General features: G+C 35.4%; 1 protein-coding gene across 1 annotated transcript; it reads right to left on the bottom strand.

Moving 5' to 3' along the window:
• Positions 1–768: 768 nt before the first annotated feature.
• Positions 769–10937, bottom strand: LOC128159236 (uncharacterized). Its single transcript, XM_052822301.1, has 3 exons — positions 10776–10937; positions 8607–10301; positions 769–3245 (listed from the first exon to the last, which is right to left on the bottom strand). The coding sequence occupies exons 2-3, from the start codon at positions 10267–10269 to the stop codon at positions 1543–1545; spliced, it is 3366 nt and encodes a 1121-aa protein (XP_052678261.1). The 5' UTR covers positions 10270–10301; positions 10776–10937; the 3' UTR covers positions 769–1542.
• Positions 10938–15475: the final 4538 nt, after the last annotated feature.

Raw genomic sequence — 15475 nt, 5'->3', positions numbered from 1 at the left:
AATATTGTCCAATCCATGGTTAAAAAGCTCATTGCTGCATCAATTCGCTATATTTTCTATTTTTAAACAAATCCACTGATTTGATAAAAAAATATTTAATATACTCGGGTCATAATTGACGCATGATCAAAAGAAAATTCCAAGGGTGTTCGAAGCATGGTGAAATCACCGTAGATATCGATAGCAAAATAGTTCTGTTGAGTTTATAATTTTGAATGAAAATATCCTATATGCTTCATCAAATATATCTTTCAAATAAAACATTTTAGCAAGTTTTAATTTGCTGTGTGATTTTTTTCACTTAACAGGATTACGCCGGACTAAATTTTGGCGTACGCCCTAAGGTCTAACTTAAGATTCGTCGTATCTTACGCCTTTTAGTGAAACGGGCTCCTACTCTGCGGGTGCCCTATAGTGAGTGGTCAGTCTGTCCATCCGCTCGAGATCGCTTGTCCAGAGCATATCTTTTTTTCCCTTGGCCAAATATGGCTCACACTTCATCCACTGAATGCCTTAGGGTAAAGGGTGTGCAGTGACCTGGAACTATGTTTCTATAAGTCTAAGGTTAAGGTTATAGCAGAGTTATATATAAAATACTTGTACGGGGCATATCTTTTCTTCCCTTGGTCCAATCTGGCTCAAAAGGGCACTATAGAATAAGAGGAATTAACTCGTATAGGCCCAACCCAAGAGACAAGGGGTCAGCCCATAGTCAATAGGCTTAAATTGACCTCCAAGTCGAATATGCATAGAGCTATAACTCGAAGGCAAGTTTTACACAATTTATTGATTAAGTGATTTAAATCAACCATGAAATATCAACAATAATCAAATAAAATAAAGTCAAAATAAGACAGGATAAAAATAATTATTTCTTAAAATGCCAAAAGAGTCAGAATGAATTTAGGTCAATGTTGCTTAGTCTACTGACAGACTGGTGGACAGTCAACAAGATAGTCAGTATGAAGACAAAAGCAACATGAGGTAGTGGCCAAAAGAGTCTGACTGAATTGAATAAATTTCTAACTGTATATTTATATTCTAAAAGATAATTAATGAAAATGAGGTACATTCATTACTATTGATAATTACTCAAAAAGCTTAAGGACAACTCAGAACAATTATATAGACTAATTGGGGATAATTAGCAGAGAACTGACCCTAACTAATTACTTGTCATTTGGCATGAGTAAACTCTTAAACATATTTACACAAAATGACACACCATGACAAATACATAGTTTGTTTACATATATTAATACACATACACAGTTTGTTTACATATAATACATATGCACTGTTTGTTCACATATAATACATACACACAGTTTGTTTACATATAATACATACACACAGTTTGTTTACATATAATACACATACACAGTTTGTTTACATATAATACATATGCACTATTTGTTCACATACATGTATAATACATACACACAGTTTGTTAACATATAATATACACACACAGTTTATTTACATATAATACATAATACACACACACAGTTTGTTTACATATAATACACACAAACGATTTGTTTACATCATATATTGTATTTTCTTCACTTTATTTGTGTCCGATTCAGCCACATAGAGGTTGTCTCTGGTGTCCACATATAACCCCGATGGACCTTGTAAATGACAGTTGTCAATGTAGCGGAGGAACTCTCCATCCTGATCCAGGATGTGGATACTGTGGTTGTTATAGTCTGATGTCAGGATCTGACCCTGGCTGTCTGTTGTGATGCCATGTGGAATAAATGATCCCTTGGTATAAGAGGGAGGACCAGTGTAGGTAAACCGGAGTTTCCCAGCCTGATTGACCACCACTACTGCACAAGCTCCAAGGTCTGCCACACAGATATCTAGGTTCCTGTTCTCTCTGATGTATTTAATTTTTTCATGTAATAATTCACTAGCTGAATACAGAGGTCTTCCTTTCTTATCGTACTGAATACTTTGTTTCTCTGTGGAGCCAGAGTAACACACAACTTTTGTTTGTCTATCGTCATCTCTGTCCATGAGAACCAAAAGGTCATCAGAGGAGGTACTACAAACACTGCGAGGTCTCCACCCCTGTAGTCTGATTACTGTCTGATTCTGTGTATTCTTCACTATGTTCACAGATCTATCCGTGTAATCAGTATAAAGTAGATCCCCATTCCTTGTCACTGCTATGTCCCGTGGACTGTTCCATGACTTGGTTTGGACTGACTTCACTAATTCCCCCTGCAGGTTGTAGAGTCTCATCATCTTACCATTACCACAGGTCCAGATTTCTTCATCATTGTGACAAGTAACACCGTCTAAGTCATCATTCTGTGTCTGTATGGTGGAGATGATCCGTGGTTCATCAAGGAGTGGTTTGATAGGAGAGGATCCAGATTCTGAGGTGTCCATTGTGTAGCCATGTTTCTTTGTTGTAATGGAGAATGCTGACAGTGAACCAAATTGTTGGTAAAGTTTTTTTATTTTAATTTTCTGAGGGATAAAGTTTGGTAGAGAAACTGTGAGTTTAGGAGGCAATCTTCTGAATTCAGCATTCCTGGATTTATAGGCAGAGACAAGGCTGACATCATTGGAGTCCAGTAACTCCTTCAGATCAACAATGCTCTGTTTGATTTCAGAAATGGTGCATGTGATTTCATCTTCCTGCTTATTTAAGACAGCTAGGTGTTTGGAGTCCATTTCATCAAGATCAGATTTCAGTTTCTGTATAATGGTAATTATTTCTTGGTACAAGTCATCTCCATGTTTGTATATTGCTGTTGTCAATTTCCTGGAGTTTTTCTTTACTTCAGATTTCTGAACTGCAATGTTGGACGCAATCATCTGATATTTGGGATAAAGGAAATCTTCTAATTCTTTTAAATCTTTCTGAAAGTCATGTTTGTGGCTTCCAAAACCATCTGCAAAGTCGACTACATCATGAGCATTATGTTTCTTAGAGGAAACACAGAGTGCACAAATAGGAACGACACATTGTTTACAGTAAAGTTCACAAATCTTTGAGGAATGTTTTAGACATTTAGTAGTAGATCCCCTCTTTTCAAATGGCAGCACTTTGTGTTCTTTGGATTGATCAGAGAGATGTTCCCCCACACAGGCTTTACAAAGATGTATATGACAAATGTCACAGTACATTGGGGGGCCTCCGGTCTCACAGAGTCGACACCGTAAAACATCCTGGGCCCAAGTCCCATGGTCCATGGCAGACTCTTTTATTTCCTGTTTTAGAGATCCTGAAAAATACAATAACAATTAAGAAATAAGTGAAATATTTATTCCTTTTCAGTTGCTTTGCAAGAATTTGTATACGTTTTTAACGAGGCCGAATACAGAACGAGTACGCACGCTTTCGCGCAGCGTTTCATTTGTATTGTGACGTCATCTTTTTGCGTTGTTGACGCCATGGCTTGATAGTTTCAACTGCAGATTTTAGTAATTTGTTGAAAATAGCTCGTTTGATGCATAAAATTGATTTTATATTGTGGAATAAACATAAATTTCTCGAAGTATAAGATATATTTGGGTTCGGGTCGAAAACGTGAAGAGGGTTCAGCAAGCCTAGCCCTCTCACGTTTTCTTAACCTGCCTAAATATAGCTTAATTCATATATTTCAAGACAGAAACCATGTATTTTATATTAATTACCCTTAATATGTGATGTTATATATTCATTTATTACTTAAATATGTCTGAATGTTTTAATAATACTATAAAGATCACCATTTCCGTTTTTGCCAAATAAAAAATAGCCATTATCTGACAAACTGGGAAATTGGGTATACAAAAAAAACAATTTTGATAAGATCCCTGGAACAAACCAGGAGGTAAAAGGTTTTTTTTTATTTGACCATTTGATGCCTTTTAGCAGTAACTTTAATATGTAGAACAGAAAAAGAAATCCCTTGGGCAGAATTAAGTTCAAATAAAAAAAATGTAAAAAAATGTGCAAAATTGATACATTTCAAGCAAAATCCCATAGGGTCCTATGTTAAAAATTAACAAACTTTGAGATGACCCCTTAAACAAACGGTGTGGTAAATGTCTTATTTTTTTATCTTAAAAAAATAATTATATCAGTAGAAATTCATGTAAAAAATTTCATTCAAAAATCTAGGGCAGAAAAAATTAGACCCGGCCTCGTTAAAAAGTGTTATGTTGACCTGTATGAACCTCTTAAAGGACAGATTTTTGTTAATTTCACATATAGATATAAAAAATAAGTAGCCCCAGCTGTTTGGGAGCATGTAACAAATTAAATGCAGTAATGTTGACTTTTAAACATTAATTTGTTTATTCGTTACTAGGTGCTCTACCCCCCCCCCCCCCCATCCCCATTTCCGATTAGAATATCAAATATTAGCATTATTTGATTGAAAACTAAATAGTTTTTCGGGCATATTTTGTCAGGATTTCGGGTAAGTATGTCCCCCCTCCCCAGACTTTCAAAATCGATGTTATGTCAGTGGGTGCATGTCGTAATGTACATGACCCAGTTATACAGCTGTTATGTATACCTACGTTTAAATCCTCTTTGACGTTGAATCCTTACACATGATTTTGGGAGATATTTAGTTCCAAAATATGTGTTGTCTCACATGGTTTATGTCGGTAAATACACACCCTAGTCCAACTTGGCGTGTCGGGTCTGGTGCAATCGCAACTTCTCGGACCTTTTATTTGTTTGTTGTAGTAAGGAATGAATGGGTAGGCATTACGCGATTGGCTGAATTCAGGTATGTATAGTAAACGTATTAGTTTTTAGCTCACCTGGGGCCCGTTTCACTAAAAAGCGTAAGATACGACGAAACTTTAGTTAGGCCTTAGGGCGTACGCCAAAATTTAGTCCAGCGAAAACTGCGTTTCACTAAGAGGCGTACGCCTGGCCGTAAACACTAGTATCAGACTAAGTTAAGGCCAGACTTACGTCCTTGACAACGAGCTTATGCACATGTGCAGACAGATGATAAACAGTAGAAAGGAAGATAGATAGATAAATAGATATATAGATAGATATTCTTTAGATAGATAAAAAGATAGAAACTTGTCAATTGCTTTTGCGTGAGAGAGAGAGAGAGAGAGAGAGAGAGAGAGAGAGAGAGAGAACCGTAAAGTATTCAGGCATATTAATCCTGTTAAGTGAAAAAATCACACAGCAAAACTTGCTGAAATGTTTTATTTGAAAAATGTATTTGATGAAGCATACAGGATATGTTCATCCAACATTATTAACCCAACAGAACTATTTTGTTATCGATATCTACGGTGATTTAACCATGCTTCGAACACCCTTGGAATTTCTCTTTTGATCATGCGTCAATTATGGCTCGAGTATAAATATTTTTTTATTAAATTTTCTGGTTTCCTCTTGCTATATTATTGAAAAAAAAATCAGTGAATTTGTAATATAGCGAATTAATGCAGTAATGAGCTTTTTGTCCATGGATTGCACAATATTAAGCATGCATCGAACAACCATACAACAGATGCTAAAAATAACGCAATTTTAATATTTCATGCAAAAAAAACAACGAAAAAAAGACAAGAGGCTCGGATTAATATATTTATTATTTTCATATTAAGATTTGTGTCAAAGTAAAATGTGGAGCAAAAATGACCTAGGAAATAATTGATGAATTCCAAGTCTAATTTTTTTTTTACACAATTTGTTTCCGAAGTTAGTTTTTTTCGAATTATTTAAGTGAAAGGGTACATACAAACCATGAGTGTATGCACGTTTATTTGTAAATGTTTCACCAAAGTTATCAGATCCAAGGTAACGAAGTATGTGTCAGACGTATGGTGGACTCAACATAAAATACCCAAGTACACTTATATGTGTATTTAGTATATTTAACGAGGCTTCATATAAATTTGAAGTTAATAAAGAGTAGGTGTATGTAACTTACAAAATAAAATCTATTTAATCTGGAGTCAGTGTTTTGCATCGGTTGTATGATAAATAAATTATCTAATATTTTTAAAAAATTAGGGACTTTTGACGACTCTAAACGATAGCTGGAGCTTTCATCATATTTTGGTATTTACATTTTAACAATACTGAAAATACTTTTGTGATTTACCTTTGTTTAACTATCTAAGCTAACACCTTTTACTCACCAAAAATGAAATTTAAAAATAGGAATATATAAAAGTCAATAATTCACTTAGTGAGTTTTAAATTTCAAAATATCCCGCTCACACATATTTTGTGTGGAAGTGGGGGGGGGGGGGGGGTGAAATGCTTGAAATGCTAGACATTTCTTATACAAATATACTTTTGTACTTCATGTGCATCATGTATGTATATTTTATGCGTTATTCATTGCCCAATTTATACAAAAATATATGAAACGTAAATCAAATTATTGAATAAAAATAATCGAATGAGAACTATATATCGAATGTCTAAATATGTCATTTTAACATGAAAACGGCAAGTGCAAATATAAAGAATGTGCATAAAACATGGAAGAAAAGAAAGTTTCTAATCGAGAATTGGTACCACCTATCAAAACTCTCTATTTTCATAATTTCATATGAAATTAATAAAATTTACATGACAAATTGTACAATTTAACATTACGGTCAGCACCGATATTCTCAGCAACAGAATTGGCAGTCAATTCCTGTTTACGCCTTATATTACGACTACCCTTGGCTAGGCGTAGATTTTTGTCTTATCTTAAGACGGGCGCAAAGTTACGCCTTTTAGTGAAATGGACCTTAGTCCAAATATTTGACTTAAGTCCGGACTTACGACAGGCGTAAGGTTACGCCGGGCGCACACCTTTTAGTGAAACGGACCCCTGATGCCTAACTTAAGATTCGTTGTATCTTACGCCTTTTAGTGAAAGGGCCCCTGCTCTGCGGGTGCCCTATAGTGAGTGATCAGTCTGTCCATCCGCCCGAGATCGCTTGTCCAGAGCATATCTTTTTTTCCCTTGGCCCAATCTGGCTCACACTTCATCCACTGAATGCCTTAGGGTAAAGGGTGTGCAGTGACTTGGAACTATGTTTCTATAAGTCTAAGGTTAAGGTTATAGCAGAGTTATATACAAAATACTTGTACGGGGCATATCTTTTCTTCCCTTGGTCCAATCTGGCTCATACTTAACTCACAGTGTCTATTGTCTAAAGATGTGCAGTGACCTTAAATGAAGTTTGTAGGTATAGGGTAAAGGTAATATCGGACCGCGCAAAAATCCTTTTTTTCAGAGCATACATACTTCTGCTAGGCCCTATTTGGCTCATACTTCACATAACTAGAGCTTTTGAGTGAAGGGTGTGTAGTGACCTTGAACCAATTTTCAAGGTCAGGTGTGAAGGTCACAGCAGATCTATATAAAAAATCCTTGTCCAGAGCATATCTTTTCTCCATTTGCTCCAATCTGGCTCATTCTTCACCCACATGGTGCATTTGATCAAAGAATATGCAGTGACCTTGAATGATGTTTGTAGGTCAAATGTTAAGGTTATATTGGATCACACAAAAATCCCTTTTTTAAGAGTGTATATATATATATATATATACACACCATCCTCTTAGCCCTATTTTTCTAATACTTTACCTGAACAAAGCTTTTTGGTTAATGGTGTACAATGACCTTGAACTAAGTCAATGTGAAGGTCATAGATAATCTCTTTATAAACAAATTTAGACTTTAATTTTTTCCCCTTTTGTTTACTCTAACTCAGACTGAACAAAAATGCCTGTATATAAGTGGCAATAATATGTTACCGAGGGGAAAAGGGCACTATAGAATAAGGGGAATTAACTCGTATAGGCCCAACCCCAGAGACAGGGGGTCAGCCTATAGTTATTAGTCTTAAATTGACCTCTAAGTCGAATATGCATAGAGCTATAACTCGAAGGCAAGTTTTACACAATTTATTGATTAAGTGATTTAAATCAACAATAATAAAATAAAGTCAAAATAAGACAGGATAAAAATAATTATTTCTTAAAATGCCAAAAGAGTCAGAATGAATTTAGCTTGATGTTGCTTAGTCTAATGACAGACTGGTGGACAGTCAACTATGAAGACATAAGCAACATGAGGTAGTGGCCAAAAGAGTCTGACTGAATTGAATAAATTTCTAACTGTACATATATTTATAATCTAAAAGATAATGAATGAAAGTGAGGTACATTACTATTAATAATTACTCAAAAAGCTTAAGGACAACTCAGAACAATTATATATACTAATTGGGGATAATTAGCAGAGAACTGACTCTAACTAATTACTTGTCATTTGGCATGAGTAAACTCTTAAACATATTTACACAAAATGACACACCATGAAAAATACATAGCTTGTTTACATATAATATACACGCACAGTTTGTTAACATATAATACACATACACAGTTTGTTTACATATAATACATATGCACTATTTGTTCACATACATGTATAATACATACACACAGTTTGTTTACATATAATATACACACCCAGTTTGTTTACATATAATACATATACACAGTTTATTTACATATAATACATATACACAGTTTATTTACATATAATACATAATACACACACACAGTTTGTTTACATATAATACACACAAACAATTTGTTTACATCATATATTGTATTTTCTTCACTTTATTTGTGTCCGATTCAGCCACAAAGAGGTTGTCTCTGGTGTCCACATATAAACCCGATGGACGTTGTAAATGACAGTTGTCAATGTAGCGGAGGAACTCTCCATCCTGATCCAGGATGTGGATACTGTGGTTGTTATAGTCTGATGTCAGGATCTGACCCTGGCTGTCTGTTGTGATGCCATGTGGAATAAATGATCCCTTGGTATAAGAGGGAGGACCAGTGTAGGTAAACCGGAGTTTCCCGGCCTGATTGACCACCACTACTGCACAAGCTCCAAGGTCTGCCACACAGATATCTAGGTTCCTGTTCTCTCTGATGTATTTAATTTTTTTATGTAATAATTCACCAGCTGAATACAGATTTCTTCCTTTCTTATCGTACTGAATACTTTGTTTCTCTGTGGAGCCAGAGTAACACACAACTTTTGTTTGTTTTTCGTCATTTCTGTCCATGAGAACCAAAAGGTCATCAGAGGAGGTACTACAAACACTGCGAGGTCTCCACCCCTGTAGTCTGATTACTGTCTGATTCTGTGTATTCTTCACTATGTTCACAGTTCTATCACCTCTATCAGTATAAACTAGATCCCCATTCCTTGTCACTGCTATGTCCCGTGGACTGTTCCCTGTCTTGGTTTGGACTGACTTCACTAATTCCCCCTGCAAGTTGTAGAGTCTCATCATCTTACCATTACCACAGGTCCAGATTTCTTCATCATTGTGACAAGTAACACCGTCTAAGTCATCATTCTGTGTCTGTATGGTGGAGATGATCCGTGGTTCATCAAGGAGTGGTTTGATAGGAGAGGATCCAGATTCTGAGGTATCCATTGTGTAGCCATGTTTTTTTGTTGTAATGGAGAATGCTGACAGTGAACCAAATTGTTGGTAAAGTTTTTTTGTTTTAATTTTCTGAGGGATAAAGTTTGGTAGAGAAACTGTGAGTTTAGAAGGCAATCTTCTGAATTCAGCATTCCTGGATTTATAGGCGGAGACAAGGCTGACATCATTGGAGTCCAGTAACTCCTTCAGATCAACAATGCTCTGTTTGATTTCAGAAATGGTGCATGTGATTTCATCTTCCTGCTTATTTAAGACAGCTAGGTGTTTGGAGTCCATTTCATCAAGATCAGATTTCAGTTTCTGTATAATGGTAGTTATTTCTTGGTACAAGTCATCTCCATGTTTGTCTATTGCTGTTGTCAATTTCCTGGAGTTTTTCTTTACTTCAGATTTCTGAACTGCAATGTTGGACGCAATCATCTGATATTTGGGATAAAGGAAATCTTCTAATTCTTTTAAATCTTTCTGAAAGTCATGTTTGTGGCTTCCAAAACCATCTGCAAAGTCGACTACATCATGTGCATTATGTTTCTTAGAGGAAACACAGAGTGCACAAATAGGAACGGCACATTGTTTACAGTAAAGTTCACAAATCTTTGAGGAATGTTTTAGACATTTAGTAGTAGATCCCCTCTTTTCAAATGGCAGCACTTTGTGTTCTTTGGATTGATCAGAGAGATGTTCCCCCACACAGGCTTTACAAAGATGTATATGACAAATGTCACAGTACATAGGGGGGCCTGCGGTCTCACAGAGTCGACACCGTAAAACATCCTGAGCCCAAGTCCCAGGGTCCATGGCAGACTCTTTTATTTCCTGTTTTAGAGATCCTGAAAAATACAATAACAATTAAGAAATAAGTGAAATATTTATTCCTTTTCAGTTGCTTTGCATGAATTTGTATACGTTTTTAAAAAGTGTTATGTTGACCTGTATATGAACCTCTTAAGGACAGATATATTTTTTTAATTTCACACATAGATATAGAAAATAAGTAGTCCCAGCTGTTTGGGAGCATGTAACAAATTAAATGCAGTAATGTTGACTTTTAAACATTAATTTGTTTATTCGTTACTAGGCGCGCTACCCCCACCCCCCCCCCCCCCCCCCATTTCCGATTAGAATATATCAAATATTAGCATTATTTGGTTGAAAACTAAATAGTTTTTCAGGCATATTTTGTCAGGATTTCGAGTAAGTATGCCCCCCCCCCCCCCTCCCCAGACTTTCAAAATTGATGTTATGTCAGTGGGTGCATGTCGTAATGTACATGACCCAGTTATACAGCTGTTATGTATACCTACGTTTAAATCCTCTTTGACGTTGAATCCTTACACATGATTTTGGGAGATATTTAGTTCCAAAATATGTGTTGTCTCACATGGTTTATGTCGGTAAATACACACCCTAGTCCAACTTAGCGTGTGCAATCGCAACTTCTCGACCTTTTTAGGCTTTTATTTGTTTGTTGTAATAAGGAAGGTTCGCACCTATTCTGTTTCGCGCTGAGATGATTCGCACCTCGATGTTTCGCACCTCCCTCGGAGCGAAAATTCTCACGGTAATTAAGATATTTTTCTCGTGTTATTATTGCTCTGAAATTAATTATAAGCTATATTAAAATTGAAATAAGTTATAAAACATGGAAACGGTGTTTGCATTTATGTTTGCGCCGCGTCGCTAGTATAACCAGGGACGTATATACTAGTATATATTAGTATGTACGTCCCTGGTATAACGTACGTTTTTTCGTTTTCGTTGGGTTTTTTATGAAGCCTTTGAAGCCATGGCCTTATTATATAGGTTCAGAACAAGAGGTATTATTTGTGCTGTGATAACAATTACAGCACGTCTTTCACTTGAGATTTACCTGTATTTTTATGAAAAATTAGGGGTGTTATTGCAGGTAATTAAGTACCACAGATCTAAAGTGGGAATAATTTAATTACTTAACTTTTCTGCTTTAAACTTTACATTACCGCCTCTGCATCCATTCAACCACCATTTTTGTATGTGTGGTATTGTTTGATAATTTCCATTCCCATATATTTATGAACAAATAATTATGCATTGGAGAATGACTTGCAAATTACTGAAAAATACACACAAAGATACACACATATATAGTTCTGTATGCAGAATCATTACTCCAAGTATAAGGAATAATCTGAGATAAATATTCAGGGACACACATATTGAGGATCTTGTACATTATAAGTGGCCATGGTAAGTTTAGAAGAAATTCATAAATTATCTTTTAAACAACTTGCAAACGATTGTTTGCATAATTCCGTATATGCAAAATAATAATAATCTTATAGCACACATATTTATTGTCGAATTCATTTTTATACTATTTCATAGACGTCGGAACCGGGGGGGGGAGGGTTAGCCCCCTCCCCCACTTTTTTTTTGCTAAGTTAGACCTAACCATTAGGCACATAGCAGAATAGAGGGTTCATTCCCCCTCCCCCCCCCCCCCCCCCACTCTTTTTTCGTAGGAAACATAATTGTTCCGTAATGTACGTTTGAAAGATAGAGAAGTTGTAGTCAAAGGCATAGTAGCCCCCCCCCCCCCCCCCCCCCCCCCCACGGATTAGGATTTTCATGATTTGGGGAAAAATGTAATGGCCGGAAAGATTTTTGGTTTTGGAAGTAGAGGTTAAGTACCTAGAATCTATGAAACAGACTACAAACAAGAGGCACTGTTTTTACTGCGAAACTGAAAGGGTCAAATATAATTAACCACGTGGTCTAAAATTTAAATGACAATAACATTCGCAGGGGTGCAAGGGCAAAACAAGATTTTCTGGCACAGAATTACTAACATTAAAATTTGGAAATTTGACACCTTTTCTCTTAATATGTACACGCATCGGATCATCTTTATGTCGATTTTAATACCCAGTTTTTTTTCAAAATGTTATGATATCACCTTAACTTGTTCAACCGGGATAAAGGGGGCGGTAATCACAGCAATCTCTTACAGTCAAAGAAAGAATATAAAACCCTTGCTGCTAAACTGAAGCGACAGTACATTCGTGCCGAGGGAAACATGCTTAAGGTGGAATAACACACATGGAAAAGTCACTCAATTTAACTGTAAATTATTTGATTATAAAAGAGATAATGATACTGAACTATACATATGTCAAATAAGCGAAAAATTTGCAAATTGGTGATAAAAAATGAATATCTTAAGAAAATCAATTCAGTAAGTAACAACGAAAGCCCCTGCGGGATTCGAACTCGGTATGTACGGACACAAGCCCGACACTTTATCCAATTTTCTTCAGACCGGGAGCTTCAGACCTGCAGCTAGCTATCATATACATATCCTCGAATTTTGGAGGAAAAAATCTAACCTCCAAAAACGCAGATTGCCTAGATCTTGTAAAGGGAAAAGTAAATTGCCATAGTAATATAAAAAATTTTTATTACAAAACATGCAATAAATATGCGGCAACCGTAAATTACAATTTTTATTCCTTTGTTAGACAATTATACCAGGTATGAATTCGGTATAAGAAATACTGCAACTTGTAATTAAAGAAATCTAGTCAAAGGTCCCACTATCATCCTTTTGCCAGTCGTGGTTGTCTCATATAAAAACTTTCATTTATTTTCTTGATTCTTTGGTATCTGTTGGTGTGTGTTTTGTTTTTCAATTTCTTTTGATTTTTTTCGCTCCAGAATATTTTTCATTTTACGTAGAAAAAACAAAATCAAAATGTATATCTAAAAGAGCTTTTTCTGTAAGTACAATATTAAAATATCATGGGTGAAGTATTAACTCTAGTACATTGTTGTAATAGATTAAAATTACTGCCGCAATAATTAAAAAGGTGCTAAGCTTCAGGGGGCTACCACCCCCCACCCCCATCCCCTGCTTACAAATATTTTGTCGATCCCTAGCTACGCCGCTGAAATATACAATTATTCTTAAGTTATATGACATTTGTGGCTAATTGATAGTTGAAGTACAGAAAATGATTTGCACATTTAAATACATGTATGTTAATTTGAGTGAAAATAATACTACATACTATATGGTACTCGAAGAACAAGAAGGTTCTATTTTAGCTGATTTGTGTCGGGTTGAACTTTTCTGTGGCTAAAAACACGAAAAGGCAATTTATTTTCATGCTTTGGAAAATACATATCTACTTGTGTTAGGTCCTGGTTTGATATAAAGGCAAAGCACCGAATATAATATATATAAATATATATATATATATATATATATATATATATATATATATATATATATATATATATATATATATATATATATATATATATATATATATATATATATTATGCTACAGTGAAGGTTTAAAATTCTTGTAGAAATTAAAACTGTTATAACAATTTTAAATACGATTCAATATCATGTAATTCAAAGCCTTGATGTAACATATAAAACCCCCCCAAAAAGGAATTTCAAGTACTGCAGTTTCTTCAATATTCATAGGCATCAATTTTCGTGAATTTAGTAAAATTTTACAGTTACACGAATACGTAAATTCGTGGACAATGATCTATCAGTGCAAAACGTTATCAGACCTCATACGATACTGAACATTTGAATTCATGGATTGACTGGACAACGAAATCCACGAAAATTAGTGATCAGTGAATACTAGTATTCGTGAAACCATAGTATACTATATGGGTGCCAGTTTCAATTTGAGCAATTTCCTGTATTGTAATGCATAAATCATTTCAAACTCGGTATGTACGGACACAAGCCCGACACTTTATCCACTCGGCTACAATGTAAGTTATATGTTGCCGTCAATAAAATTCTTTTAATAAAACAAAATGTCGTTTCGATCAGAGGTCAGCCATTTTATGATTATGTGTTATTCCACCTTAATCAAATTCGTAGAAAAAATCCCAAGTTATTTTATGAATATTTCCATAAAAAGAAATCTACGAAAGCCGAGAAGGATCATTCGAGATTCGAGAATCAAAATACGAGATTCGACATACGAGATTCAAGATTCGGAATTCGAGATTCAACATCTAAATTAACCAATCAAATCATGGATCTGAAACCTGTATGCTAGCGACATCAAAACTGTTCTAAATAAAGATCATTCGTACATGCTCTTATACACAAATTGAAATAAATGCTATGTTCACTTCTCCCTAGCTAACTAAATAATTATTTGTATTTATTTTTACACAGAATATTTAAGTAGATTAGTAATAATGCAATGTGCTTCGCGGATCTAAGTGATTTTGTTTGCCCTGGTGCATTTCTCAAAGTCTCAAACCGGAAGGCACGCGTAGAACACATGAATTGAGTCTACGCGTAAGAAAATAGTGCAGAAACTTTTAATTCATTTCAGTAAATATATATTACAAACACGCATTAATTCGTTTTAAGTCCTCTATGTGTAATATTAAACCTAATTCTGTAAAGAAAATAAATGAATAGCTTTATTGATCAAAATATTCTTGCACGGGTTCAAAAGTTGTAGCGATTTGTGGAATCAGTTACGTAACTGCATGCACAATGCCGTCGACGATTCAGTTTGTGGACGAGCTCATTAATCAACATAGCACTCTCGCCTTCGCATCTTCGCCCTCGGCTTTTTATAATTGTGGAGCCTTCTATCGGTTAAAGACAATTTTAGCTGTATAAAATGTCATCTGAGGCAGAAGACGAACTTTTAGAATTCATTTTCAACAACCTCTGCAGATCCATAACTTTTTCTAGGGGGTGGGGTGGGGGTGTCGAGGGATAATTGTATTTGTGGGGAGGGGGGGGGGGCAGAGGCACATTTGGAAATTTCATTATATATAATTATTAAAATTAAATTTTCCGGAGGGGGGGATGGGATCCGGACCCACTCTCACCCTTTACTTTGTGAAGTTATCCATATTGAGTTTTCTGGGGGGAGGGGGTCCTGATCCCCTCTCCCCCTATAGATCCATGCATGAGCAAAGAATGGCGCATAATGAAATTAGAATGTTACTGTGTTTGATGCACGGT

This window comes from Crassostrea angulata, chromosome 8, assembly GCF_025612915.1.
Source record: "Crassostrea angulata isolate pt1a10 chromosome 8, ASM2561291v2, whole genome shotgun sequence".
Classification (NCBI taxonomy): domain Eukaryota; kingdom Metazoa; phylum Mollusca; class Bivalvia; order Ostreida; family Ostreidae; genus Magallana; species Magallana angulata.
This window is presented reverse-complemented; position numbering and strand designations above follow the sequence as displayed.

What these genes read in the sequence shown, in the direction of transcription:
- LOC128159236 (XM_052822301.1), bottom strand. Translation starts at nt 10,269, where the DNA reads ATGGACCCTGGGACTTGGGCTCAGGATGTTTTACGGTGTCGACTCTGT. An exon ending in AGTGAAGAAAATACAATATA is followed by an intron (nt 3,246 to 8,606) that starts TGATGTAAACAA and finishes TGTATTTTTCAG; the next exon opens with GATCTCTAAAACAGGAAATA.